Genomic DNA, 25,844 nt, shown 5'->3' on the forward strand with positions numbered 1-25,844 from the left:
CATCTTTCTGATCATCTTGGTAGCCCTCCTCTGGACTTGCTCCAACAGATCCATGTCTTTCCTGTGCTGGGGACCCCAGAACTGGGTGCAGCACTCCAGGGGGAGTGACTATGGACAGTGAGTTCTTGGGACTCCCTGACTCAGGAACAGTGTTTCTTCTTAATAACATCAGTCAGGAAGGAAGTGTAAGGCAGCCATAGCATTTTACTGTTCTGAGGCTGCCAGCTTCTCCTTAAGGTCAGTCAGGGAGAGCTATATATGTCCCCTGGCACCTACAGAACAAGAAGAGGTAAATATCAATAGTTATCATAGTGTAAATAGCTCATCCTGGCTAGCCTCAGCATTGGCTCCATCAGTCAAGAAAGAATGAAATGGTGGCCAAGTGTGAAGATCTTAAAATGTGAGGAATGTGTCCATAGATCAAGAGGCCCCTGCAGCATTTAGTGTCTGAGGAAATCTGTCTCCTCTGATTTGGCATTTGTTGGTAAGAAGTTGCAGTGACATACCAAGGTAGTCTTTTTAATTTAGAAGGCTTTGCCAGTCACACACAGACATCAGTGCCCATCTGACATCTCCTACCCCTCCTGGCTACCATGGACCCTCTTGTGTCAGAGCTAGGCAGGAAGCATGGATGAAGAAGTTAAGGCATCATTGGGCATGACCTTTGTGCATTACATGGCTCAGCTGGACAGGCTTTGTTTACAACTGGGCCCCTGTGTAAACCTAACACCCATATTCAGCAAGGTCTGGTGGCAAGGTGAGGGACAACTCCTCATAAACACAAAGGAACGGGACAGCTGTCCTCTGAGTTGTCATGTAGCTCTTGCTGTAGCATGAAGAAAATGACAAATGTTTGCTTCTTTTTGAAGGGGCACCATCATGTTAACTTTATTTCAGTAATGGTTTTTAACCCATATCTTTTTTTTAGAAGAAACACTGTGTGGGATGTGGATTTGTTTAGGAGAAAAAAAACCTCCTTTCTCCCATAGGAGAGCATTTATACATTATGTCAGTTCTTAATTCCACAGAGGCTAAGGCTAAGAATGTAGTAAATGTCTATGAGGAACACTGGTAGTCACTTATATATTCATGGCTACTCTTCCTTCTTTCTTTCATCTTTGGACCCATGCAGAAGCACTGTGAGTGCCCAGCTTAGTTTGTGTACACCCGTTGGCCCCTGCCTCAAAACAAGAATCCCATCCCAGAGTAATTGAAATATAAGGAAAACTTCATTTACTTCTCAGCATTTCTGCTCTTGTTTCCTTTTAGCATTTCATTCTGCTTAGAAGATGAAAATTGAGGAGAATTTAGTGATGTGAGTTTTAAGTGTCTCAGGCATCACTGGTTCCACAGTGGGTGTAGCTATGTCAGTACCCTCCCAGGTAGCTCAGCTCAGTTCCATGGTGCTGCATTGCACACATCCTGCCTCTAGAGGTGAGCGCCTCAGGTTCCTGCCTTTTGTTTTTTCTCTTTAAGGATGCTCTGGTAGCAACACTCAAGTGGTGTGAGTGTAGGTAGCATTAAAATCTGCTCTGTTGAGAGTAGAACTGACATTCCAGCCTCCTGTCTTCGGTAACTCCTGAATTCCTGCTATGGGCAGATAAGACCTGAGGCTTGGCATCTGTGAAACAGATGTCCCATGTATCCTTCAGAATTAGGAAGCAGGTGAAGGGCACGCATAGTCAAATCACCACTACCAAAAAGAAGTTTTTTAAAAGTTCAAGTTGGAAGAGAACTTCTCATTAGTTTAATGGCTCATAATAAAACAGCCAAAGCATCACACAATATCTTCTCTACTATTATCTGTTTCTTTTCCACTATTCTTCCTTCTCAGAGGTGTTTTTTTTTTAATTTCTCTTTTCTTCTCCCTTCTCTCTTCCTTTCTTTCATGTCCCTTTTTTCACTGTTGTTGCTTCTTCTGATATCTCTGCACAGTTCCTCTCACAGATCTATTATTTTAATTTTTTTTTACTCTGTTTCTTTCCCTTCTTCAATCTCAGCAGCCAACCAGTGGCATTGTTATTGGGTAGGGAGACTGCCACTGTGCCTGTGCAGTCTTCCCCACACTGCTGCTGAGCTGAGGGTGATCTGCAGGGAAAGTGATTTGCCCTGAACAGGATGAGACGATTTTCTTCTGTATCAAACACTTCACACCTGAAGCTGACATTGCTGGGAAAGTGGTTGCATGATTCAACTCATTTTCCTGACCATGACTGGCTCGTGCTTAAAGCTCTAACAGGGAACTGCTTTCCACTTGCATTAGGTAACTGTCTGGCGTCCACTCTGTATCATTTTACACCAAATCAGTGTACTTGCTTTGCGAGTACACAGTTGCCATGTAGACTTATATTTCATGGCAGTTTCATCTTGAATTGCAAAGCAGGTAAATGTAATAATTTTATATGAAACAGATATGGGTGGCTTTTTGCCTCCTTTAAAGCCAAGTAGAAGTGGGTTGCTTTTTCTTATGCATGACCCTTGCTGCTCACATATGTAAACAGTCTCAAAGTAGTCCCGGTGCTTTTTGCTATCATTGAATCACCTATGAAAACGTAAAGATGTGATTTACAGAAACACATTCTGCTCATGTGTCAGCATTCTGGTTATACTCTGTAAATATAGAACGTGCCTTCAACAGTCTGGACAGCTTGCCTTTGTTAATGTTATGGAAAAGACATGTTTAGCCCCATACCTTGAAGATCACAGCTTAGACACCAGTGTAAAAGCTGTAGCTATACCATAGATAATGTAGGGAGTCTAGGGAGAACAGCCTTACTAGGCTAAGTAGAGGTTAAAAAGTTCTCTGTTGTTTAAATGGGCAGTGAGAATTACTGCCCCACCTATTCAGGTATCTCCTCTACATATAAGCATTTATTTCATTCCTTTTACTTAAAACATAGTCCACTCTCACAGACCCTCCCAAATGTCTTTATTTATCTCTGGTCAGGTAAGAAATAAGCATGGCTGGCAGTGAATTTAACCGGGATGGCCAAGGTCTGTACCAGCCCCAGTTTTAGTTTATTCTGTTATAAGTTGTAAGCTGAGGGAGCTCAGGAGGGGATGTTAACCTGCTGGCAGTTCCTGAGGGCAGGAATGCAAATCTCTGGCGTTTTTGCAGTGTGGTCAGTCAGCAGTGTGTTTGGAGCGTAGCTGCACTGTGAGAGGTAGTGTCCTGGCGTGTGAACTGCAACTTCATGCTCATGGGTTTATTGTACTTGTAAAGCAACTCAGTCTGACAAATACATATTTTTCTTTACCATTTATAATTTCTGCAGCTGCCATGTGAAGACCAGATCATCCTTCTGAAAGGCTGCTGTATGGAGATAATGTCCCTCCGAGCAGCAGTTCGCTATGACCCCGAGAGTGAGACTTTAACACTAAATGGGGAGATGGCGGTGACAAGGGGCCAGCTGAAAAATGGGGGTCTTGGCGTAGTGTCTGATGCCATTTTTGACCTGGGCATGTCTCTTTCTTCATTTAACTTGGATGACACCGAGGTTGCCCTTCTTCAGGCTGTTCTGCTCATGTCATCAGGTGAGAACAGAAATATATTGGGATCCTAATCATTTTGAAACTCTTTGGTCTTTGTCACAAGCTTCTTTTTAAAAGGAATAAGATGTGTTAGATCTTGTAGTACTGACTGGAGTAAAATGGGAGAAAGTTTCTCTCAGAATCCCAATGCAGCTTAGACTTAGTTTGGTAAGCACTAGGGAAAAAATTCAGAGTATTTAGAAACACGGACATAGAAGTGGCTTTGGTTATACACCTTGCTCAGTTTGGTACTTACAGATGAGGCAGGGATGATCATCAGAAAGAACTCAGTTCTGGTTTGGAGCCAGTGTGTCTTGAATGAAAACCAGATGATTTAGCAACATCGGTCCTTACAATAAGGTAGTTCCCTTTTCCCCTGGATACTGTCATGCACTGGGCAGTTATACATATTTCCATCAGTCTCATATGTTTCGTTGGACCTGCCCTTGTTTTCCTGATTAGCAGCACCACTGTTCCCTCATGGGCATTTGAGGGTTGTGCTGTTTTCCTACACTGGGAACTGGTCATTTGCTGGCATAATACAGAAGCAGCATCTCGATTTCCAAAGAGTTTCTAACCTTCTCAATTTGAGTATGTTTTCAAATATGCTTCAACTGATTGTGCCAGCCGAAAGAGGAAATTCCGTTCTTGGGCAGTGGCAGATTTGGCAAGATTTTAAAACCACTTTGAAGATTGGGCACTGAAAACAATATACAGTCAGTGATTTACAAGTATAACTGCATCTGAGACAGAAAAGGTTTCCACATTAATTACAACACAGCACTTGATCTTCCCAGTCAAAACATTTTGATTTCTTTTTAGTTCCATATGCAGTGATACACGAGTAGTGGTTTCAGAAGGCAGTTCAAAGGACCTGCTTTCCCAGAACTGTCTCCGGAGCTCCATAACAATTTCCTTTGTAGCTCACCTGGGATCGGAGCACGATCAAAGCATTGGTCAGACTGTAGAGAAACAGATAGAAGGGAACTGTAGTTTACATAACTGATAAGTAATTTTTTTATTTCTTTATTAGTTGTTTTACAGAAAGGTATAGGTAGAAGCCTTATCTGAAATCGGGGATCTGTTGTTCTAGTCACTGTAAGGAGACACATCCCAAACATCTATACTCTACAAGGGCAAAACAGGCAAAGGATGAAGAAAAGAAGGATTATCTCCTTGTTTTGGTGGGGACAGTACTGATAAGTGAGGTGTCCAGGGTGAAAGAAGTTGTTTGTGGCAGAGCCAAGTGTCCATGGTCTCTCTTCTTTCTTTCCTAGCAACAGAACCATCCCGTTTTTCCTGATTTATAATCAGGACTTTGTTAAGGCAATAAGTAATCATGATAATTCTGCTGCTTTGTATCCACAGATCGCCCAGGCCTTGTTTGCGTCGAGAGAATAGAAAAGTGTCAAGAGGGGTTCCTCCTGGCATTCGAACACTACATTAATTACAGAAAACACCATGTTGCACACTTTTGGCCAAAACTGCTGATGAAAGTGACAGACCTGCGAATGATTGGAGCCTGCCATGCCAGCCGCTTCCTGCACATGAAGGTGGAGTGCCCCACAGAACTGTTTCCTCCATTGTTCCTGGAAGTATTTGAGGATTAGAGAGACTGGAGCGGTTCTCCGCACCCCCGTCGCACTACTGGCTGTCATTTCATCCCGTTGCCCAGCTCTTCTCACCTCTCTTCTTCTTCTTTCATGCTCTTCTGTTTCTTGAGACGGGGTTGGGTTTTTGTTTGGGTTTTCTTTTGGGGTTGCTGGGGGGCAGTTGTATACACATGGATGAAAACATCCCTTTAATGCGGGTACTTGTGACTATTGCAATTTGTTCTTCAGTCCTTTGGTGTGAGTGCTTTGACAGCTTTACAGTGAAAATATGAACAGAACCAATCTCATTCACCAGCACTTGTGTGGTCACCAGCTCACACACATCATTGCTTGAAAAATATGAGAGAGAAATTGGAGTGGCAGAAAATAAATTGGCCTTCAAGTTAAAACAGCTGTTGTTAATTTGACCCTGGCAATTCTGTCTAGTATTACCTCCTTTTGCAGGGTACAGGTGACCAATTCTTAATATGAAACTTCTAGTTTTCATGATTATTGCTATTGTAACAATTACCATTATGATCTAGGATCTTCGTCATCATCATGATCCCGTAATTCCTTGAGGATTGTTCCAGCAGATACAGTTTAACTGTGTCCCAAGTACTTAAAATAATGCAGAGTGTTAGAAGGGACTGACTCTTTTTTTTTTCCATGTGTATAAGATATTAAGATCTTCAGTTATTAAATTTGAACTCCAGGTAACTTCTCTGGAAGGTCTATTGGAGTAAGGAGGGGAATTTGATCCTCTGAGGTGCTTTTTCTGAGAGTGGAAAGGTCTGCTTTTTCTGCAGTGCTGAGGGAGAAGACTCTCTGTCAGGATAGCAGGCAGTTCCTCAGAGTTATTCAGGGATATGAGGGCTCACGGAATGAGAAAAAGGAGAATGAAACATATGGGGTGACGTTCAGATGGGACAGAAACCAACTGTGTTATTAACGACACTCAAGACTGTACAGCTTTATCCCAGTAATCCAAATAGTGTTGCTCAGCAGTAATGCTTTGTTTTATATATATATATAAAGTTTATATGCACATATATATATAATTTTATATATATATAATTACAAATCTTCAGCAGGTGTCTTAAACATATTTCCATGTGTTTATCTTCTCTCTCCCCTTCTCTCACTTGCTCCCGTGTGTGTGCGTGTGTATGCATGTGGATCAGCTAGGTTCTCCCTCCTTGTTGTCTGTTCATGTTTTGTTTGGCTAGATGCTCTCTTAATTCTTTTAATTTATTTCCACTAACTGCACTAGCAGGAACCAAACTGAGCAATGACAAAATGTCCTGCTGCCGAAATTCGCAAGCCAGTACTCACAGTCCTGGAATGTTTGGAGGCCAGTGGTGAGGACATTATAGGTAGAGGTTCCTCTCTGTCATCCATCTCCATGCAGGGTTGTTGTCCCTGTGTTTTATAAACTTGATATTAAACCATTCTCTGAGTTTGTATGATACATCAAAACCATCCTTCTGTTCTTCCTGGGAACCAGAGACTTAGTTCAGATATTTTGCACTTCCTCATACCCTACATTCTTTCATGTTGTGCATTCATTTGTACCAGTTTCTTTCTCTGCTATTTATTGACCTATTTGCCTGGCAAGTCAGTGGGCATTGTTAGGGTGGATGTGCTGACTTTCAAAACTCATGGCCCAAATCTGAACCCATATGTTGTGTGTTTATCCCCTCATAAAAACATGATACTCAGGAAAACTTATAGGTGGATCACAGTATATATGTGTCATGGGTTAAATTGTTTTCACCCCTCTTTCCCTACATCATTGAGAAAGCATTGGAGTGCTATTGGCCATGTTTTCAGGGATGTCAACTCTTGTTCTCCCTGTTCTTTGATACCATATGCACCTGTGATGAGCTATGAGCACTGATGTTATCACTTAGGGGGTTTTTGTCAGAACATAAAACGCAATGGGGTGTTTAGGGTTTTTTTGCAGATAGCGGGGAAGACAGGCCATTGGGGATTTATTCTTACATATTTGCTGAAGTTGAAGAACCTCTGTTGTTGGCTATGCTTGCTCCGTTTTGAAATATGCATCTAAGCAACATCAGTCTCTATCCAAATTCCTTGTAGAGCACTGTCTTGGGGACAGAGTCAGAAACTAGTTTTTGGGATAGCTGATTTGGGATGATTTGATAGGGAACCGATAGCATATAGGAAATGTAGAAAAGAAGCTGATCCCTTACTTGCATCTATGCCCACAGTGGCTTGCAAAGGAAAGAGAAATGTGCATGTCTTTTGGTGTTCTGTTCTCTCACAGACCTGAGATTGTTGTTCCTCCTGAAACCAGTGCAGGTACCTCACCTGTTTGCTCAGTGTGAGCTTGAGTTAGTGTTCCAGCTTTTGACTGTGCCACAGATGAGACCCAGGAGAAAAAATGTCATCTTTCTTCTAGTTCCAAAAGAAGCTGATGCAGTTTGGAGCTGTGCTTAATCAGGGTTCAGAAAAATCAGGCCTCCTTCCTTAGATGAGTGCAGATGGACTGAAGTGCCTAAAATCAGGCAACCAACTTTGACAGGTTCGGCAGTGCTCTTAGCAGAAAGGACATACATCAACATCCTTTTCTAGCTTTTTAGATTAAGTTGGAGTCTGACACTGATTAACAGTGAGATAGTAGTATTCCTTAATTGAAAACTAAGACCAAGCTCTTAGTTGGACAGATTTGATGTACTGACATCTAATGGCCTCTAATCTCCTGCCAGTCTTACTTTGTGTGACTTCATTTATTTCCTCAGTACAACTGCTGATTTATGTGATCATGAGAGCAAAACTAGACCACATGAGGATGCTCTTGCAGACTCTTGCCAGTGGATACTGACCTTAGTTCTGCAAAGACATACATGCTTTTAAATATCAGTGGTCTCAAGCCATTGTGGGATTGAGCCACTGGACTGACCACCTCAGTGGCAAACGTCAGTACTGTAGTCAGCACCCTCTGTAGTAACTGGCCTTCTGAGTGAAATAACAAGCACGCGCATTCCAGTGCAGTCCAGAGTCTCGTTTCTGATGGTGCCACGTAGCTCTTACGTTTGCTTTGTGGTCTCTGTGTGAGTCTTAAACAGAAGATTTTTTCCTGTCAAACCTGATTGTCACCATTCATGGTTTTGCCCTGAGTAACGTGCATTTAGATGCTCGTTTCATGTGTAATCTCAGTTAAGTTATGATATTTATAATGACATATAGCGTGTGATAATGATTTTTGTTTACATTCTGCCAAAATGTAGACGTTAGAGTTAGACCTCCAAGGTCGAAAATCATCCTTGAGCAGACTGCTTGCATCTTCAGAGGCAGGCATCAGAAAGAGGAAAAAAACTATCCAGAAAGACCATTTATATCAGAAATCTGCCAAGAGAGGGCTGTTGATCACAAACGGAGCATGTCATTGCTAGTGATGTATTTTTATGCTATGGAACTCTAATCTGTATGTGTCATATTGACTTCTTGCTGCATGAATCATAAATTATAAAAATCAATCTTATGGTTTTGAGATGTAGCCAGCATTCCTAAGGCTAAACCTTTTTCATTGACAGAATCAAAATCCACAACCAAGGAACGTTTTCCTCTCACTGTGAGAGCAATTGAAAGTGTTCAACATTTATCTTTTCACAAAGGAAGAGGCGACAGAACCTCTTAATGTGTCTTGTTATAGTGATCATCTGGAAATGATTGCCAGACGTTTCCTTTTGATATAGTAATGAAGTGATCTGTATTTAAATTTTATAGAGAGAATTTTATTCTAGTGTGATAGAGATTTATTTTCCACTTAAAGACTCAAAACGGTGTGAGCACGTTTTTGGTTTTGTTTTTGGTTTTTTACTATGGTATATTTTTGCTTTAAAATTAAAAACAAACAAAAAAAAAAGGTTTGGCCTTATCACAAAGTTTTAGTATAGATGTTAGCAAATGCAAAGAGTATGCATTATTTGTGTGTATCCACATTGACTGATGTCGCCTTCAAAAAGCAATATTGTGCAGGTAATAAGTTGTTTGTGACTGTCCATTGCACAGTTTACCTTCTTTAAAAGCTAACCTTGTTTATGCACAAGACAATCAAATGTAAATCTACATCAGCACCCGGGTGTGGATTAAATTTATGTAAATTACTGAGCACAATGTAAAACATTAAAAGACACTTTATTTAATTACACATTTAATGTCAGTAAAGATAGTATCAGGGCATGAACTAGCTGACATACTGTAATTTCTTTTTTCCTACTTCCTTAGAACTCTTCAGTTTTAGTTTGCTCATAAATACATCAAATTAGTCATTCATAATTTTTTTTGAAGAGAAGGGTGGTTTGGGTTGTTTATTTGTTTTTATTAAGTTGGTTGGGAGGACTTATTATTTTGTCTATGAGGTTTGTGGGTTTTGCTTATTTGGTTTATTTTTTTTATATCAATTTCATGCCCTGAGGGTAAGGCAAACATTACACCGTACAGTAAAAAAACAAAGTACCTTGGATGATGTATTTTTTTGCAAACAGTGTTAAGAGTTATGCTAGATTGGTAATATTTTTTCAGCCTAAAATATATTAAAAAAAAAATCTGTGATCACAAATGTTTTAAACTATCTAAAGAGAAAATTTGTATATTTGGGGGAAGAAAATAATTTTTACATAGCTTTTGTATGCAGATATTAAAATGTAATTATGAATATAGTGGGCATAGATAACTGTGTAAGCTTGAATTCTAAAAAAGAAAAGGCTTATAACTGAAAAGTGGTCCTGGTGTTTCTGTCTCTTTGTTGAGAGCTGTTTCGTCAGCACTGTTGCACACTTCCAAGCCACCAGAATGGGAAAATTAGGACCTAGAGCACAATGTTTTATCAACTCTAACTTGTTCACATTTCTATCATTCTGCTTCCCTTTCATCATCACCTACCTCTTATCTTATCTCCTCTCCTCCCCTCCGTTGGGCACCCAACCAGAGTTTTTCACTTCCTCACTCTTCACAGCAGCCAAAATTAATTCACTCCAGTGAACTGACACATAATTTATGTCTCACTCAATTGCATTTTTTAAGGAAATGCCTTTTTTTTCCTTCTCCCCTCCCGGCCTAAACAAGGAGGATAAGAGCAATAACCTTCCCACCTTTTCATACTTTGCGTGCCTCCTTCTCTTACCTATTGGAGAAGATATTCTCTTCAAATATTTTCTCTAGTCTCCTATTCCTTTGAAGTTTTGATTTCTCCTCCAGTCTGTTCCTTCCTGTCAGAAAGAAAAGCAAGCCTAGTGCCTGGATCCAAAGTTGTTCCTTGGCCTGTCTCAGATGGGAAGCTTATTTCAGGCTGTTGCTTCATGGTGATTTCCACAGGCATTTGCTGGCTGACTGCCAGCTCCTGGTCCTGATCCCCTTCCATGTGAGGTGCTGGGAGCCTTCAAAAGGATGCTGAGCTCCCTTGCTCTGCCTGGCATTGGTGAGAGTGCCTTCCTGACGCTGGGCTTGGTGTCCTTAGGAAGTGCTGTGCTGGCATCTCAAGGGTTTTTTCCCGCTGTGGCCCCTGGGAATAGGGGCTGCCTTCAAAGGCAGGATCTCCATCTGAAGAGCTGGAGGGAAAGCATGAAATCCCTGCTCTGCCTTAAATGGAATCCCTTTGAGCACTCCAGGCACCTTACTGGGGAAGTCTTGCCAAAGCCTCTGCTGGGGTTGCACCAAGTGAGCAACAATGTGGGCTGCTCAGGCCCCACAGGACCAGCTCTGGAGTAAGGAATTGGTTTGGTGCATAACAACTTGTTTACTTGATGTGAAGAAATAATTCTGCTCCCACAGACGCCAGTGCTCTGGCTGTCACATTTTCAGGCTTCAGTTGTAGTGGTGAAGTCTGTGTTTCTGAAAAAGTAGAACGAGGTCTGTTGAGAGGAGCAGTATTTTGACAGCTGCATGAATTTGCTTCAGTGTCTATTTGTCACTGCAGAGAAGGATGTAAGAGATGGTCAGTTCTCCCTTCAGAACTCTGACACTTAAGCAGGAGTGTGTTCTCAACACCTCATGCATCGTGAGCCTATTGGTGAACAAAGCTGTGGTTTGTTCATCCTCTTGGTGACAGTTTTCTCTACTTGGCCCATGTTGTAAGGATTTTCTCTGTGGACTTAAGAATAAACAGACAGATCTATGTCTTATACTCACAGTCATGTGTGCTGTATGGTATTCCCCATAGCATCAATAGCTTCAAAACAAAGCTGCCTTGGTACACACGAAGATGTGCCTGAAGATCCTTAGAATTACAAAAATGGAGGAAGACCCTTTGAACCATTTAGGAGAGCTTTAACACCCTAACATCAAGGAATACTGAAAGACTGGTGAGATCCCTGAATCAGAAGTCCCGAAGGGAGAAGTAAGAAGGTTCCTGGGTCATCCTAGCCTTGTGGTGCCTTAGAAAACTGGAAAAACTTGGAAAAGTGGTCCAAGTTTGGTACCCTGCTCTGCAGAACTGGGGTGTCCTCCTACAGGGAAAACAAGACAATTCCTACTGGACTGTATTTGGAAAACACTTTAAAATATTAGAGAAGGACATCAGCAAATCAAAAGCAAAACCCCAAATAAGTCATTTCCCAAATGCCACTGAAATTTGAATTTGCAAGAAACTGCCTGAGTTGGTATGGGGGTAGCTTTAAGCAGTATCTCTCTGAACAGAAATGCTCTAGTTACCAGAAATAAAGGCAGTTTTGCAAAATCCAAGTGCAAGTGCTATTTAAAGAGAAAAAAAAGATAGACTATATTAGCTGCAAGGTCTTCATCTCCCTGCTCAGAGGTAGGAGCAAAAAGGGGAACAAGTTGTCTTTGCTGGGGTAACTATAAAGGCACAAAGCTTCACTGCCTGATGTAATGTTTAAAATGGAAATGAAAGCTTGGCATGCCTTAGTGTGTATATAAAGTTGGAGTTGTCTAGGGCTGAAAAAGAAAAAGAGAGAAAGAGAAAGAAAGAAAGGAAAGAAAGAAACAAAGAAAGGAAAGAAAGAAAGGAAAAGAAAGAAAAGAAAGAACAAACAGCAGTATTGGAAGAAGAGAAAAATCAGGAAAAAATGTGTGCCCATGAGCAACACAACGTGCAAGAGACTTCTCATGGTCCAGACAATCCTAGATTTCTTTTCTTATGATGAAAAAAATGCATGCTGGCTTTAGATTGTAATTCTCTCTCCAGAATTAACCTTCTTGGAAAAGGGCAGAGGGTAAGCTAACCTTGAACTCTGGATCAGTGGTTGCTAAAGGTGTAAGACAGCAGCTGTGAGAGCTGCAGGTAATGGGCTTTGCAGCTTTGCCGAAGATCGTGGTTCTGACCACATACTGCATGCTTAGGCAGCACACTCTGAGGAGCAGTGCTGTCATATAAGGAAGACAGAGAGACTGAAAGGCTGCATACTGTCTGCTGCTCAACACTACTAAATTAGACTCTAGCATCCTTCAAGCTGGGACCATTATTTGATGAAAAGTGAAGTAAGTTGAGTTCCTGTGTGGTCAAATTTAAAAAACAAAGCTGGAAATAATTAATGGGTCTAAGAGGCCAAATCTTGTGCCCCTTGGTTATGGCCCTTTATAGATAATGGCAAAAAAAAAAAATCCAGGCTGTGGTCTTGGTGAAGTGTAGGGGAGATCACAGGTACTGTCAGTTGCTTTCACAAAAGGCACAAGAAAGTGTTTGGCAATTATGACACAGAAACATAATCCACACTTTAAAAAACAGCACGTCTTGGTGAAGCAGATCAGAGTCCATGAATGTGAGCAGCAGAGACCCCGCAAGGTGCATAGCCGTGAACATCTCTCTTTTCCTGTACCGCAGCCTTTGCAGTGCAGGACAACAAACAGGCCCTCGGGTCCCGTTAATGCTCTGTGAAGGCAGGTCCTGACATCAGTCCTACATTCCCATGCAGCATGCATGGAGAAGGAGTGTACTCCAGAGGCATGAGCCTTCCCTGGAAGTTCTGCTGACACCAGAGATGGGATGAAGGGCACCGGAACAAATTTCTACTCACCACACCAGGAACTACAGAGATGGCATGATGGTCACAAAGGTCTGCCTGGATGAAGTGGGCAGTAGCAATGGGGACAGATCTTCTGCCTCTGAAGGCTGTGTGCAAAGCTCAGGAGCAAGGTATTCTTTGTCAGGAGTCTGTAGTATTAAAATGGGCATCTGATGGTTTTAAAATCACATTGACTTGTCTTGTGTCACCAGAGTTTGTAAGCTGTGAATAATGCTGCCAAGACCCATGGGAGAAATCAGAGATTATTGGGGAAGGAAGCTGTTTTGGCCAGAAATAGAGGGGTTTGAGCTTCCTGCAGACTCTTTGCATGTGCACAACTTTGCACTCAACACAGGGCTAAAAAAACAAACTAGGCTGATCCGTTTCCAGGCTATATCCATCCCTAAAGCCCTGAAAATGAAGTGCTGATTGCCCTTTTAATCAAAGGTCTTCTGGGGCTGCTGGTTCATTTTGGGAGCCAAGAACAGCTTCAAGTCCTGGGCTACCCTGCACTGAGGACATGGGAACACATTGGGCTGGGAGTATCTGTGGTGAAATAACTACGTGCCTCAAGCAGCCAGTGGGCACGCAGCTCCATGAGCCTGGAGCTGTTGGAGATGCACTCTGTCTCCAACTCTGGCAGCAGGGCTTGGCTACAGGTCTGAACTCAGAGCAGAAAGGACACAGAGAGACCCTTCAGGGTGTGAGGTGTGGGATTCTTCCTAAATTCGTTTTGATTTCAAGTTCTATTAATAAAATCAGTAGTGAAATTAAGTAATCATCTAATGTTAATTACACCTTGTCACACTTCTAGCTGAGCTGATCTGATTTGCCTCTAGCCTTGGCTTCAGACAGTTGAACGCACCTACACTCCATTATTCCCACACATGCTTTTTCCTGAACTGGGCATGATAACAGTGTTTCAACTTCAAAATAAACCTCACAATATCCATTTCTTTTTTTATGGTGAAAAATAAAGTGGTAATAAGGGTTTTAACGAGGAGGTGTCAAGACAACAGAGGTGTCTTGGCCAGGACAAGAGGCTGGACTAATGAGCCGGGTTTCAGAATTGTTTTCCTGAGCTGTGATGCCTCACTTTTATCCATCCACAGCACCAGGAGACTGACCCCAGCAATATTTTCATAAAGAAAGTAAGTAGGATACTTTTTTTCCCTTTTTCTGGGCTTCAGAAGAGACTCAGGAAATGTTTGCCTTCCTCAGAGTCAAGATGTTTGACTTCTGCAAAGTGAAGTGAGCCCCTCTCAGCTGTTGACGTTTGCATCCATTGCAGATGAAGTTCTCCTCCTTCTTGAAGTATATTCTGAGCAGAGAGGTTGATCAGTAAGACGGAACCCTTGTTTGCACTGGCCATTTGATTTTCACTCCCATACAGCACCTATATGCACATGCTGAATCCTGGGCATTTTCTTTTTCAACTAGTGGTAGTAGCTGCTGCCCTTGGATTGGAGGTCAGGTGCCAAGGTCTTGTAAGAAGGAGAGTTGTTCTGAGTGGATGACAGTGCCCTCCATAGACTGGAAACTGCTGTCACTATAAAATTACTGCAAAAACTTATATTCTTTGTGAGAGGGTGCAGACTTTTTCTATTGCATGAGTTAAGGGTCAGTTATGAAAACCTTGGTGTTCTTCGCTTTTGCAGTCTGTGGGATAGCTCAGGACTGCATTATTCTTGGACCAGATCTGAAGTAGTCTATCACTGCACATAAGACCATATTCTGAGCTTTGATTCATTGACACTAACTTTAGAAGTTGATGTAATATTGTTGTATTAGGAAATCTGCTTGTTGTCTTCCTCTAAGCATCCGTCATGTGCCTGAAATGTGTACTGAGTGATTTGTACTGAACTTCCCTGGTTTTTTAACTCTACCACTTCAGGCCCACTGGGTGGAATAACTTTTGCATAATTCAAAGTAACTGATGACTAATAATAAGACCCAAGACTTGAAGGTCTTTCTGTAATTCCACCTCTTGAAAGGAGAGGTTGAAAAAAAAAAATTCTGTATTTCCCATCTCTGTGTGTATCTCTGTGTAAAATGCCTTCTCTAATACAGAAGTGTTTGCTTATGCTTCTGCATTGGAGCATCAGTATTTTAATGATTTTTAAGTGCAAATATGGTAACCAAAAATTGACAACTACAACCTACTACAACTAAGCAGAGAGATAAGGTATAGCTTAAGGTTTGTCTAGTTTAAAGAGATGATCTAACTGATGGTGAAAAGTTCGGGCTCAGGCCTTAAAGCTGTTCAAAAATCAAGTGGATGTAGAAAAAAATCTTACAGTTAGCCAACCCCAAAATATATTTCAGTGGAGATCTTTCTGAGTGAAACATCTATTTTTTTTCCTAAAGTGGGATTAACAGCATTAAGAAGCAATATATTTGTCTAACAAAAAGTGAGAGAACTTTGTCCTTTTTCACCAGTTTCACTCTGCATAGAGCCTGTGTAAGGGGGCAAAACCTCAAAGGAACTGGCTTTTGCCAAACATCCTAATTTTTTTGGAAAGCCAACTTTATAGCTAACCCAGATTGAAACACCATGTTCCAACCAGCCCAAACCACAGACGCAAATGAAGATACAAAATAAAGCTGTTTTTACTGAGCCCTGATTTTGTGACAGGAGCCTATATTGCATGCCTAGCACACTGGGTACCTGGTCAAACCCTGCCAGCTGCAAAGCAGGGCAGAGTGTTGGCAACTCTGTTGTTTAAAATGTCAGGACTCTTCCCACATGGAAAAGATGGTGCATTATGCTGTGAATGTTGATTTTGCACCTAGGCAGTAAGTGGTAGCTTGTGTGACAGACGCACTGATGAATAGATGCAGGGAGCCTTTTATCGTCTAAAATTTCTCTGCTGAGAAATCCTGCCTGGCTGTGAATCTGGATGCACCAGGACTGCTGTCAGGGCTTTTGTAACGGGCAGGGTGGCTTTAGTCTGACTCTGCACAGTCTTCCTTGAACTGCACTGCCTGGTGAACTGCACCCAGCTGGTGAGGACATGGGTGAGAGAGGTAGGGATTTTTGCTGACTGAAAATTGTGTCATATTCACAGCACAAGTGTCAGTTACACGCTTTGTAACTGGGCCATGCAAACAGGCCGAGCTTGTCCCTTTGAGGAGTCTGGACAGAGAAGAGCACTGAGAGCTCAGGTAGTTGTTTCCTCTGGATTTTCATTTGCAAATGCACATTGGTCGGTTTGGAAGATTGTATTTCAAACTGATTTAGTTTTCCCACTAAATTAGATGTTTTGTAAGAACGTTCTTGCATTCTTCTTTCCAGCAGCTTTTTAGATTCTACTATTCAGGCATTATTCCTCAGATATAGTGTTGCAGTTTTTCCTGGGACCTCAGCACGGGCATGAAAACTTAGAAACTGACACCTTCAGCTGGAACAAAGTGAAAACTGGTTTTGGAATTACAACCATAGGATCTTATGAAGCTTATCTCCCTAGCCAGGCTGCCTCTCTCCTTCCTTATCACCTGGCCTCTGTGCCAGAAACTGTCAAACGAGCTCCAAACTCCAATGACCCCCCACCTCTGCAGCAGAATGGGGACACATAGCATTACTACCATTCCTGATAAAATAACTACAGGAGAGCAACTGAAAGCTTCTCTTCCAACTGCTTTCTTTCCAAAAGTACTTTGCCAAAACTGCAGAATCCACAGGAAGAAGAAAAATCCAGTTAATCTAAACAACAGCAAACTTCAAATCAAGGAGCTTGCCAGACGGATGAATAGACTTTACAAATTACCTACTCATATTTATCCTTCTTCCTCGTCTCCTCAGTCATTTTGATTTCACAAGTTTTACTAGTGAGATTGTAGATTAAATAGAGCAGCTTTGCCCAAAGCAGTAGCAAAAAGTACCAGAGAGCATAAAGTGAAAAACAGGAAACTTCTACACCACAGGAATCCTGGATGTTGAGTTTAAAGAGGATTCACTGATTGGAAAATGCAAAATACTGGCTTGAGGGCAATAACAATGATAAATGTTCAGAAAAGAGGGTGTGAGAGCCATTTAAAAAAAAAAAAAAAAGAGAGAGAGGTAGTCCAACTAAAAATCTTATTTTGCACTTCTTTGAGAGAGGAAGTCTAAAATTTTGTAACTATGCAAAAACGCTGAGAAAAGTGTCTAAGACTTCACAAGCTAAGGAACTCCACTGAACGCTAGCTTTAATATGGACTCTAAATCTTGTGACAGGATGGTGAAGTCATGAAATAAAGATCATAAAATATCCATTTACTATCTTCTAAACATCAGACAGACCCTCTGGACACAGGAATAGATTTCAAATACCTGTCACAGCCCCAGAATTTGCTGCCTCCACTCTGGTCGTACCTCAGAGCTAAGCTGAGGGTTGGTGCTTGTGGTGGGCAACAGTGAGCTCTTCTCTCAGCTCCAGGCCGGTGCCCACCTGGCTGCTCAGCAGGAGGCAGGATGCAAGCTCTGGTTTCCAGGAGCTGAGGCTCCTACTCAGTTCTTAAACAGCCTGGAGGCAAGGATCTGGCAGCACACTGACTAGGAGCAACACCCTCATCCCCTTCCTGGGGCCAAAAAGGTTTGCACTTGGCCCACTTGCTCAGGATGGCTGGTATGGGCAGGCGTATCAGGACAGTTAGGGAAAGGAGTGGCTGCCACATTTCATTCTTTCAGGGGTTTTAGAAAACTTCCGAAGTCAGGTTGAAGTCTGGGGCACACAGCCATTTCTGAGCTCTCCTTCCCTTTGATCTTAGAATTATTAAGGTTGCAAAATACCTCTAAGATCACTGAGTCCAACTGTTAACCCAGCACTGCCAAGTCTGTCACTAAACTATATCTCAAAGTGCTACATATACATGGCTCTTGCCTCCTCCAGGGATGGTGATTCCACCACTTCCCCAGGCACCTTGTTCCAACGCCTGACCACCATTTCAGTGAAGATATTTTACCTATTATTCAATGTAATCTTCCCCTAGTGCAACTTGAAGCCATCTCCTGTTGGGCTGTTGCTTCTTACCTGGGAGAAGAAAGTGACATAGAGTCATAGGATCACTGAGGTTGCAAAAGGCCTCCGAGGTCATCAAGCCCAAGAGATGAGCCCACCTGAACCCCATACTCAATGCGACCTGACACCACTGACCCTGTCCCATTACTGCACCTAAGAGAGACAGAGAGAGCCTAGAGTTCCAGCCCCAGGTCCTGAAGTGCTCAGCTCCATGGGACCACATGGGAACATAGTTCACCAACTCCCTCTTTAACAAACTGAATTCTGAAATTGCCACCAAGACACAAATACCTTCCCCAGAAATGTGGAGGAGCCCAAACTGACCTAGGACAAATAGGAGACCCCTCGAGCCTGAACTGCAACTTTATGAGCTTTCTGCCCTCCATGGCCAACTGTGAGGCTGTTCCTTCTGTCCTGGGCACAGATCCCAACCCTGTTCTCAGCTCCAACCACACATGACAGGAAAGTAAAGCCATCAGCTTGCTGGTTGAAAATACTAATTTCTACCTAGCCTGGGCCATCACAGGGTATCTTTCCAGCTGCTCCAGGTATGCAGAAGCAATGATCTGATTTCATCTTGCCCCAACTCCATCTTCTAGCATTAAGAGACATAATGCTGGGAATGTTATTCCTTTATTTCACATAGTCCCATTTTTTCTGTTTGATCTTTGCTGATTCTTATCTGTAACTTAATTCTGCTTTTCTATAAAATGTGGTGTGTTGTTTACACGTGGGTATAATTTTCACTTGTTATATTTGCTTTCCTTGACAGGGATAACGCTGTCATTTATAATTCTACATAAAAGTCCTGTTGTTCCCCACAGTAAAAAATTAAATTGTTCATCACATATAATTTGTTTTTATGATCATGTCCTCATCCGCCTCAAAAGAAAGGGATTTATGCAGAAATAATTGAGTAAATTAACTCTTTAGGAAATCAGATGTAGGACTTAATAATGTTCAATATGCTTTTGTACTTAAACTTCATACCTAAAAGCTGTAACACAAGTAGTTCCTGTTCTTTGTCACCTTTTTGTATGATAGGATAGCACCTTTTACAAGCAGACTGCTAGCCAGGTTTGCCAGTATCTTAAGAACATGAAAACTATGACCATCATCTGATCCAGTGTGTCATGGAAGAGGATGACCTTCCAAGTGGACACTAAATTGCAGTCCCCCAGTGCTCTGGTGGGGGATTCTGACTTCTCTTCTGTCTTCTTTGTAAGATGTATCCATCAACAGACTGCAGACTGAACCAGCCAGCCTTTTCTGGCATGTGAGGTCACTGACCGAGAGCTCTCTTCTTTCTTTCAATATTCTTTGGAGAAAAATAGTAGGTTGGAGCCAACTGATAGTCCCAGTGTGTGAGATCTGGCTGGTCTAAAAAAGGTATGGAAAGAACTGGTGAGGCTTTGTTTATATGCCAGTCAGGACATGTCCATAGAAGTAGATCTATCATCTAACCTTATCTTGTTGGTTTGGAGCAATTCAATACAGATAAAAAATATGTAATGAGAAGATACAAAAATGGCAGAAAGGACATACACTTTGGAAAAAGTTGTTGAGAGAAGTTGTGGAATCCCCGTCCCTGTAAGTGTTTAAGGTCAGGGTGGATGGAGCTCTGAACAACCCAGTCTAGAGGAAGGTGTCCCTGTCCATGTCAGGGACATCAGATAAATGATCTTTGGGGCCCCTTTTGACTCAGACCTTTCTATGATTCTATGATCCTTCACTGAAGATCAAGATGGCAGAGAGTGGTGCAAGTTCCCTGAGCTCTGTTAGAGCAATTATAATAAATGTACCACAAAATCAGAAACCAGAGGAGCTTTTACTAATAACATTTATTTAATTATTTATTTAATGAAAATGTCTCATACATGTGGTCAGGGAAAGAAAAGCAACATACTTTGGGGAAATTGTTGCTAATGTCAGCATAGTGTAGAGAAAGTGTTTACAGTTCAGCATCTTCTAATTTTTCCCTCTTAGGATGTTCTGTATTTTAAACTGTAAGTACTTTTGGTCCCTTCTCACTTATATTAAGAGAAATTAGGAGAGAGATGGAAAAATGGCAGATATGTTTAAAAATATATAATCAGTAATAAGATTTCTCAGTTTAGCATCAACAATCTGAACTTCTTTAAATGGTGCAAAACCAAAAAGCGACAGCTTTTGTTTGCATCTTACATGTTTCCACATAAATTACCAAATGCATCTCTACTGCATTTCTGTCCTATTCCAATGAAAGGTAATAACTGTTTCCTCAGCTGTCAAGACTATACCAGAGTAATTAAGAGAAAAATTTTTAAAATTTTGATTTTTCAAAATATTTAAGTCCCCTGATTCCCATCTTTACTTCTTCTACCTGTTATTTAAAAATCCTGGCTTGGAGAGCTTTTCAGCAAGCCACTCAGAAGTCATATTCAATTTGAAGAGTAATCTGGCTCCACCAAGTGACAACTGCTGTGATTGCTAGTCTACACCTGCAGTTAAAATAATACAAATCTGGCTCTAGGTACCACAAGAAGCCAGTACATCAAATTTTCATTTCCTTTCATTCCAGAAATTTTAAGCAGTAGGATTTTCTTTACTATCATTATTATTTGTACTTTTGTCATTTTGGATTGGGGACACCATGGCAGAGTTGAAGCAAGTCACCTTTTCTCTGTCCAGAGTTCTCCTTCAGTGAACAACTACCAACAAGACAAACAAAACTGATAAGCAGCACTGACCAAAGGCATGTGGGCTGGCTGCAAGATGAATTGTTTTATACCCACACATATAGATCTGCATAGGTGCACAGCAACTGCATTTAACACACTCAAAATATGTATAGGCTATTACAGATTAATATAACATCTTGGGTATTATAATTCTTTCTCTCTGTCATGCTCGCTCACTACGGAAGAGACTGATGAATAATCTAAAGAAATACACTCCATGGAGGAGTTCAGAAAAAGTGAAGTGCAAATATACATTTTACTGTCTATGTTTCCCTCTTCATGATACATACATGTATATCTATATATATAGTAACACTATGCCTGTTACTATTGTATTACTAACAGTATCAGTGTTGCTAATTGGTGTTTATATTTTGTAACAGTACCATGAGATGAGGATATTCCTGTGACATTCTAGACTTGTTCTGAATTTAGAGCAGGATATGCTAAAGTATTAATAATAAATTATGTCTGCAGTAGAAGAAACAAATGTATCTGATCTATATAACAACTGATATATGTATTTTCTTATTTTGAATTTCTTCCATAAATAGTTCAAAATGTCAATTCATCTTTTACCTACTTATTTACACTGAATTAGTGAACAACTAAAAACATTTTAGAATAAATCTGGACCTCAGGAAGACCAATACAAAAATGTGGTTATGATGATTTAAAGCATATGCCTTTTACCTTAATGAGACATATGTTGTCTAACGCTAAATTAACTCGTGTTTGTTTGCTGCTATTCTGTATATGCTGATTCAGTTGTTAATATGCTCAAGTATGTCACTGAAGGAGGAAACATAAAAAGTTTTAAAAAAAAAAAAGTATTGAATAATTTCAGCCATAGGAACAATGATATTCTGTAAGTTTAAAGGGTTACTTTCTGACTTAAAAGCAGTCTACGTAGACCTTTAGCACCTCATGTTGGACAACAGCAAGTGGTGTAAATTTCAAACTAATGAGAAGTGTCTGGAATGCTGCCAAAATCACAGCTCTGATTCCTTTAATATGATGCAACTCTATCTACATGATCAAACCTGAGTTGAGGTTATATATTTTAATCCTCCACCAACTCCAGTCACTGTAACAACTGTTTTGCCATATGAATACACTTACTTAGAATAAACTAATCCAGCCACAATACAGCATCATCTTCATACAGAAAAACATCAATTTAGAGCAGAGAGTCACTTGAGCTAGAACTATGGACTACTTTGGAGGATTCATTATGAAAGTACCAAATAATTCAGAGTAGGTGACTTGCAGGTTAGCTAATACAGTATCAAAGAAATACAAATATTTTAAGATATGAGTAATCTCAAAATGAGCACAAGTTGGTGATCATTTGTAAGTACCACGAATATCAGAAGTAAGAAAAAAATTATGAGAAAATATTTTTTCTTGATATGCATACTTTGTGACAGAAAAGATCAGGTAACTAGGACTGCCTGTGGATAACCAAGAGGAAAATAATCAAATACAGTTCATTTAATTACAGTCAGTGTACTTGGGTCAAGCAAAAGGATGACTAATGGCTAGGACACCTTATGAGCATTGCTAGACACCACTAACTACTAGCTGGCCAAATACAAAATGAGTTAGCCATAAGTGAGGTAAAGTTTACAGGGGAAAGTATTATTTTGGTTAGACCAGCCGCTGTGTGGCTGGGAAAACTAGAAAGCTTAATCTATTTGAATTATAAATCAAGTAGGTAATTTTAAAGGCAGCTGTTTGCAAGGGATTATGTGAAGATATTGGAGCACCTGGTGGTCTAGTGGTAAAGGCGCCGCGCTATCACCGCGGAGACCCGGGTTCGATTCCCGGTCAGGGCCACTCCCGGGCAGGTGGGGCTTGTTAGCCCTTAAAGGCAACCCACCTACGTCCTAAGGACCTCGCTGCCACCGTCCAAGCTCGCTTGGCCCCGGCAGATGAACCTTAGGATTAAAGGGTGGGCTCAGTTCCGCGCACACTGTGTCTCACCTAAAAAATCCAATGCGCAGGCTGGAAGGTGTAAAGACCTTCCCCGGATCTTCGCTCGTGAAGACTGGCCATTATGTGAAGGTATTAGTGCCTGTGGTATGGAGGGATATGTCTAACTGTTGGGGTAAAAAGGAGAGGAAGGTTTGTGGGGTGTTAGGATGAAGATGATTGTACAAAATCATAAAACCATTACTGTGTTGGGCATTTGTTCCTTAACATTCAGTAGAATCCCTTTTTTCTCCAAGCTTGTGGAGCCTTGGGGGCTTTTTGAGGTGTGTTTGGGAGGAGGTTGGTAGGTGTTTGGAGGAGCTAGGAAGAGTAAGCAAGGATACATAAAGAAAAGTGGGGGAAAGAAGAAAGAAGAAGAGAAACTAAAATGCTGATTTGGCTTTCTGTGACATTATGAACTAAAGCGGAGGCTTTAGTTAACTAATTTCCTCATCATTTTTCATATTGAAGCCTAAGAGATTGTGACTGTTTATGGTGTCATGTATTTCAAAGAGGGATCTTTACACTAGATTAGTGAAACATGTTCACATAGCAACTTAACTGACAGAAGGAAAGTGAATTCCAACATTTTTTATGTAAATAAAGAATAAATTTAATAAAATAAATGGATTTACACCATTTTAAAAGCTATGTAGAAGGAGTCAGTGATTTTGAGCTGAAGAAAAACAAAAAAATATTCCAAGGAGTGGATATGCATAAATGGATACATAGCATTCACAATCTATGAAAGGTTTCTCCAGTTTGAAAGAAGTCCATGCCCATGACAGAGTTAGATTTGATGATCTTTAAAGGTCCCTTCCAACCTAAATCATTCTATGATTCCATATTCCTATGTTCTAGGTAAGTACTTTTTATTAACCTGTATTTATATTTGAAAATTCTATGCAGTACACTTACTCTTCTGATTGGAAAAGAGAAGGATCCTAACACAGTAAAAATAGTTTGCTGTCTAAAAATGTTGTTGGTGATTAAATTCTACCTTTTTTCCTTGGAGGACTTCCACGATATGCTGCTGGAGATGGTGAAATACTTGGAAGTAAAATGGAAGTTGATAGTAACAGAAATGAGCCTTCTCATTTTATTTCAGAGGTCTGCCAGCAGTCTGACAATGCCATTTCCATAATGAAAATGGCTCCAGACAAAAGTAAACAAATCTAAGTAGAAATTAGGCATTGTTTCTACAACATAATTACTGCTTTTGAAGTAATTGTGAAGCAATTTTCACTTATTATCATAGAAAGAGTGCATTAATGTCCGTAAAGGATAAACCTTTTGAATGGAGATGCCTAGTAGAACAAAAGACTTTGAAGATGGGCTTTCTTCTATCTGCAGCCTATTTTCATTATCTACCTAGAAGTTCAACAGAGACAACTATTGTTCAGTTCTGCAATTAGTATTTATGTAATCAACAGCTGTTACAAAGTGAAAGATTTAGAAAGCCTATTTAGAAAAACAGATGTGGCCTGCAGCTAAAATTCCCAAACTGCAGTAGTTTAGAGGAATTCTTAATCAGTAGTACATTAAGCTTTCTGGAGAATGGCTTAAAAAGAGATTATTTGCAGACCAACTTGCAGATGACACCAAATTGAGGAGGAGTGTTGATCTGCTGGAAGGCAGGAGGGCTCTGCAGAGGGACCTGGACAAGCTGGAGAGGTGGGCTGACTCCAGTGAGATGAAGTTCAATAAGGACAAGTGCCGAGTCCTGCACTTTGGCCACAACAACCCCTGCAGCGCTACAGGCTGGGCACAGAGTGGCTGGAGAGCAGCCAGGCAGAAAGGGACCTGGGAGTTTGGATGGACAGGAAGCTGAACACGAGCCAGCAGTGTGCCCAGGTGGCCAAGAAGGCCAATGGCATTCTGGCCTGGATCAGGAACAGTGTGGCCAGCAGGAGCAGGGAAGTGATCCTTCCCCTGTACTCAGCACTGGTGAGGCCACCCCTGGAGTACTGTTTCCAATTCTGGGCCCCTCAGTTCAGGAAGGATATTGAGGTGCTGGAGCAGGTCCAGAGAAGAGCAACCAGGCTGGTGAAGGGACTTGAGCACAAGTCCTATGAGGAGAGACTGAGGGAGCTGGGTTGTTTAGTCTGGAGAAGAGGAGGCTCAGGGGTGACCTCATCACTCTCTACAACTCCCTGAAAGGAGGTTATAGCCAGGTGAGGGTCGGTCTCTTCTCCCAGGCAACCAGCAATAGGACAAGAGGGCACGGGCTTAAGCTGTGCCAGGGGAGGTTTAGGTTGGATATTAGGAAGAAATTTTTTACAGAGAGAGTAATCAGACATTGGAATGGGCTGCTCATGGAGGTGGTGCATTCTCTGTCCCTGGAGGTTTTTAAGATGAGATTGGATGTGGCACTTAGTGCCATGGTCTAGTAACAACGGCAGTGTTGGATCAAGGGTTGAACTTGGTGATGTCAGAGGTCTTTTCCAACCCAATTAATTCTATGATTCTCTGATTCTATGATTTGTCAATTATATACCGGGTCACACAAGTCTTTCTAGAAAGGTCCTATCAGTCTAGTTGTTTAAAAGTTCCAAATATGATCAGAGCTCTGACTGTGTTTGTTCATTTGTTTTCATTTATAAAGACATACATCAGATTTTTATCTGAGCAAAATAGTGTCAGAGCTGGAAGGTGCTTTTTTTTCCAAGTGAATAGAGGCCATTTTACAGCATCCATGTCCAGTTACCAAAATCCATGTCCACTGGGCATTACTGTTCAAAGGCAGAACTCAGGATGTGCTTTGTATGTGTGACTTGGACCATTAAGAGACACCTGATTCAACAAGAGAGTTTTGTAACTGAGATGAAATTGGATTTGAAAGTCTAAAGAATTGTAGAAAATATAATTCCAGTATTTCTCCAAGACATATCCAGGATAGAGCAATCAGAAGGACAGATTGATAGATCTTAAGAGGATCAGTGTAAATGTTTATTTAATCTTACTTGAAAGTTTCCTCTATGACATACAGCTGGGAGTTCCTGTCTGGCACCTTCACAGACATAGTCCTTTAAGATCTAC

At 41.2% G+C, this 25,844-nt stretch overlaps 1 protein-coding gene across 7 annotated transcripts in view; it reads left to right on the plus strand.

The window, feature by feature from the left end:
* THRB (thyroid hormone receptor beta) overlaps positions 1-9,874 on the plus strand; it is a 173,109-nt gene extending 163,235 nt beyond the window's left edge. For all 7 annotated transcript variants that reach the window (XM_050312138.1, XM_050312120.1, XM_050312148.1 and 4 more), the window contains 2 exons: positions 3,276-3,534; positions 4,900-9,874. In XM_050312138.1, the coding sequence (XP_050168095.1) occupies positions 3,276-3,534; positions 4,900-5,141 (501 nt within the window). In that variant the 3' untranslated portion in view covers positions 5,142-9,874. The remainder of the gene's footprint in view (positions 1-3,275; positions 3,535-4,899) is intronic.
* Positions 9,875-25,844: the final 15,970 nt, after the last annotated feature.

Source organism: Myiozetetes cayanensis, unplaced genomic scaffold (genome assembly GCF_022539395.1).
Source record: "Myiozetetes cayanensis isolate MyiCay16 unplaced genomic scaffold, myiCay2020 scf1, whole genome shotgun sequence".
In the NCBI taxonomy this organism is placed as follows: Eukaryota; Metazoa; Chordata; class Aves; order Passeriformes; family Tyrannidae; genus Myiozetetes; species Myiozetetes cayanensis.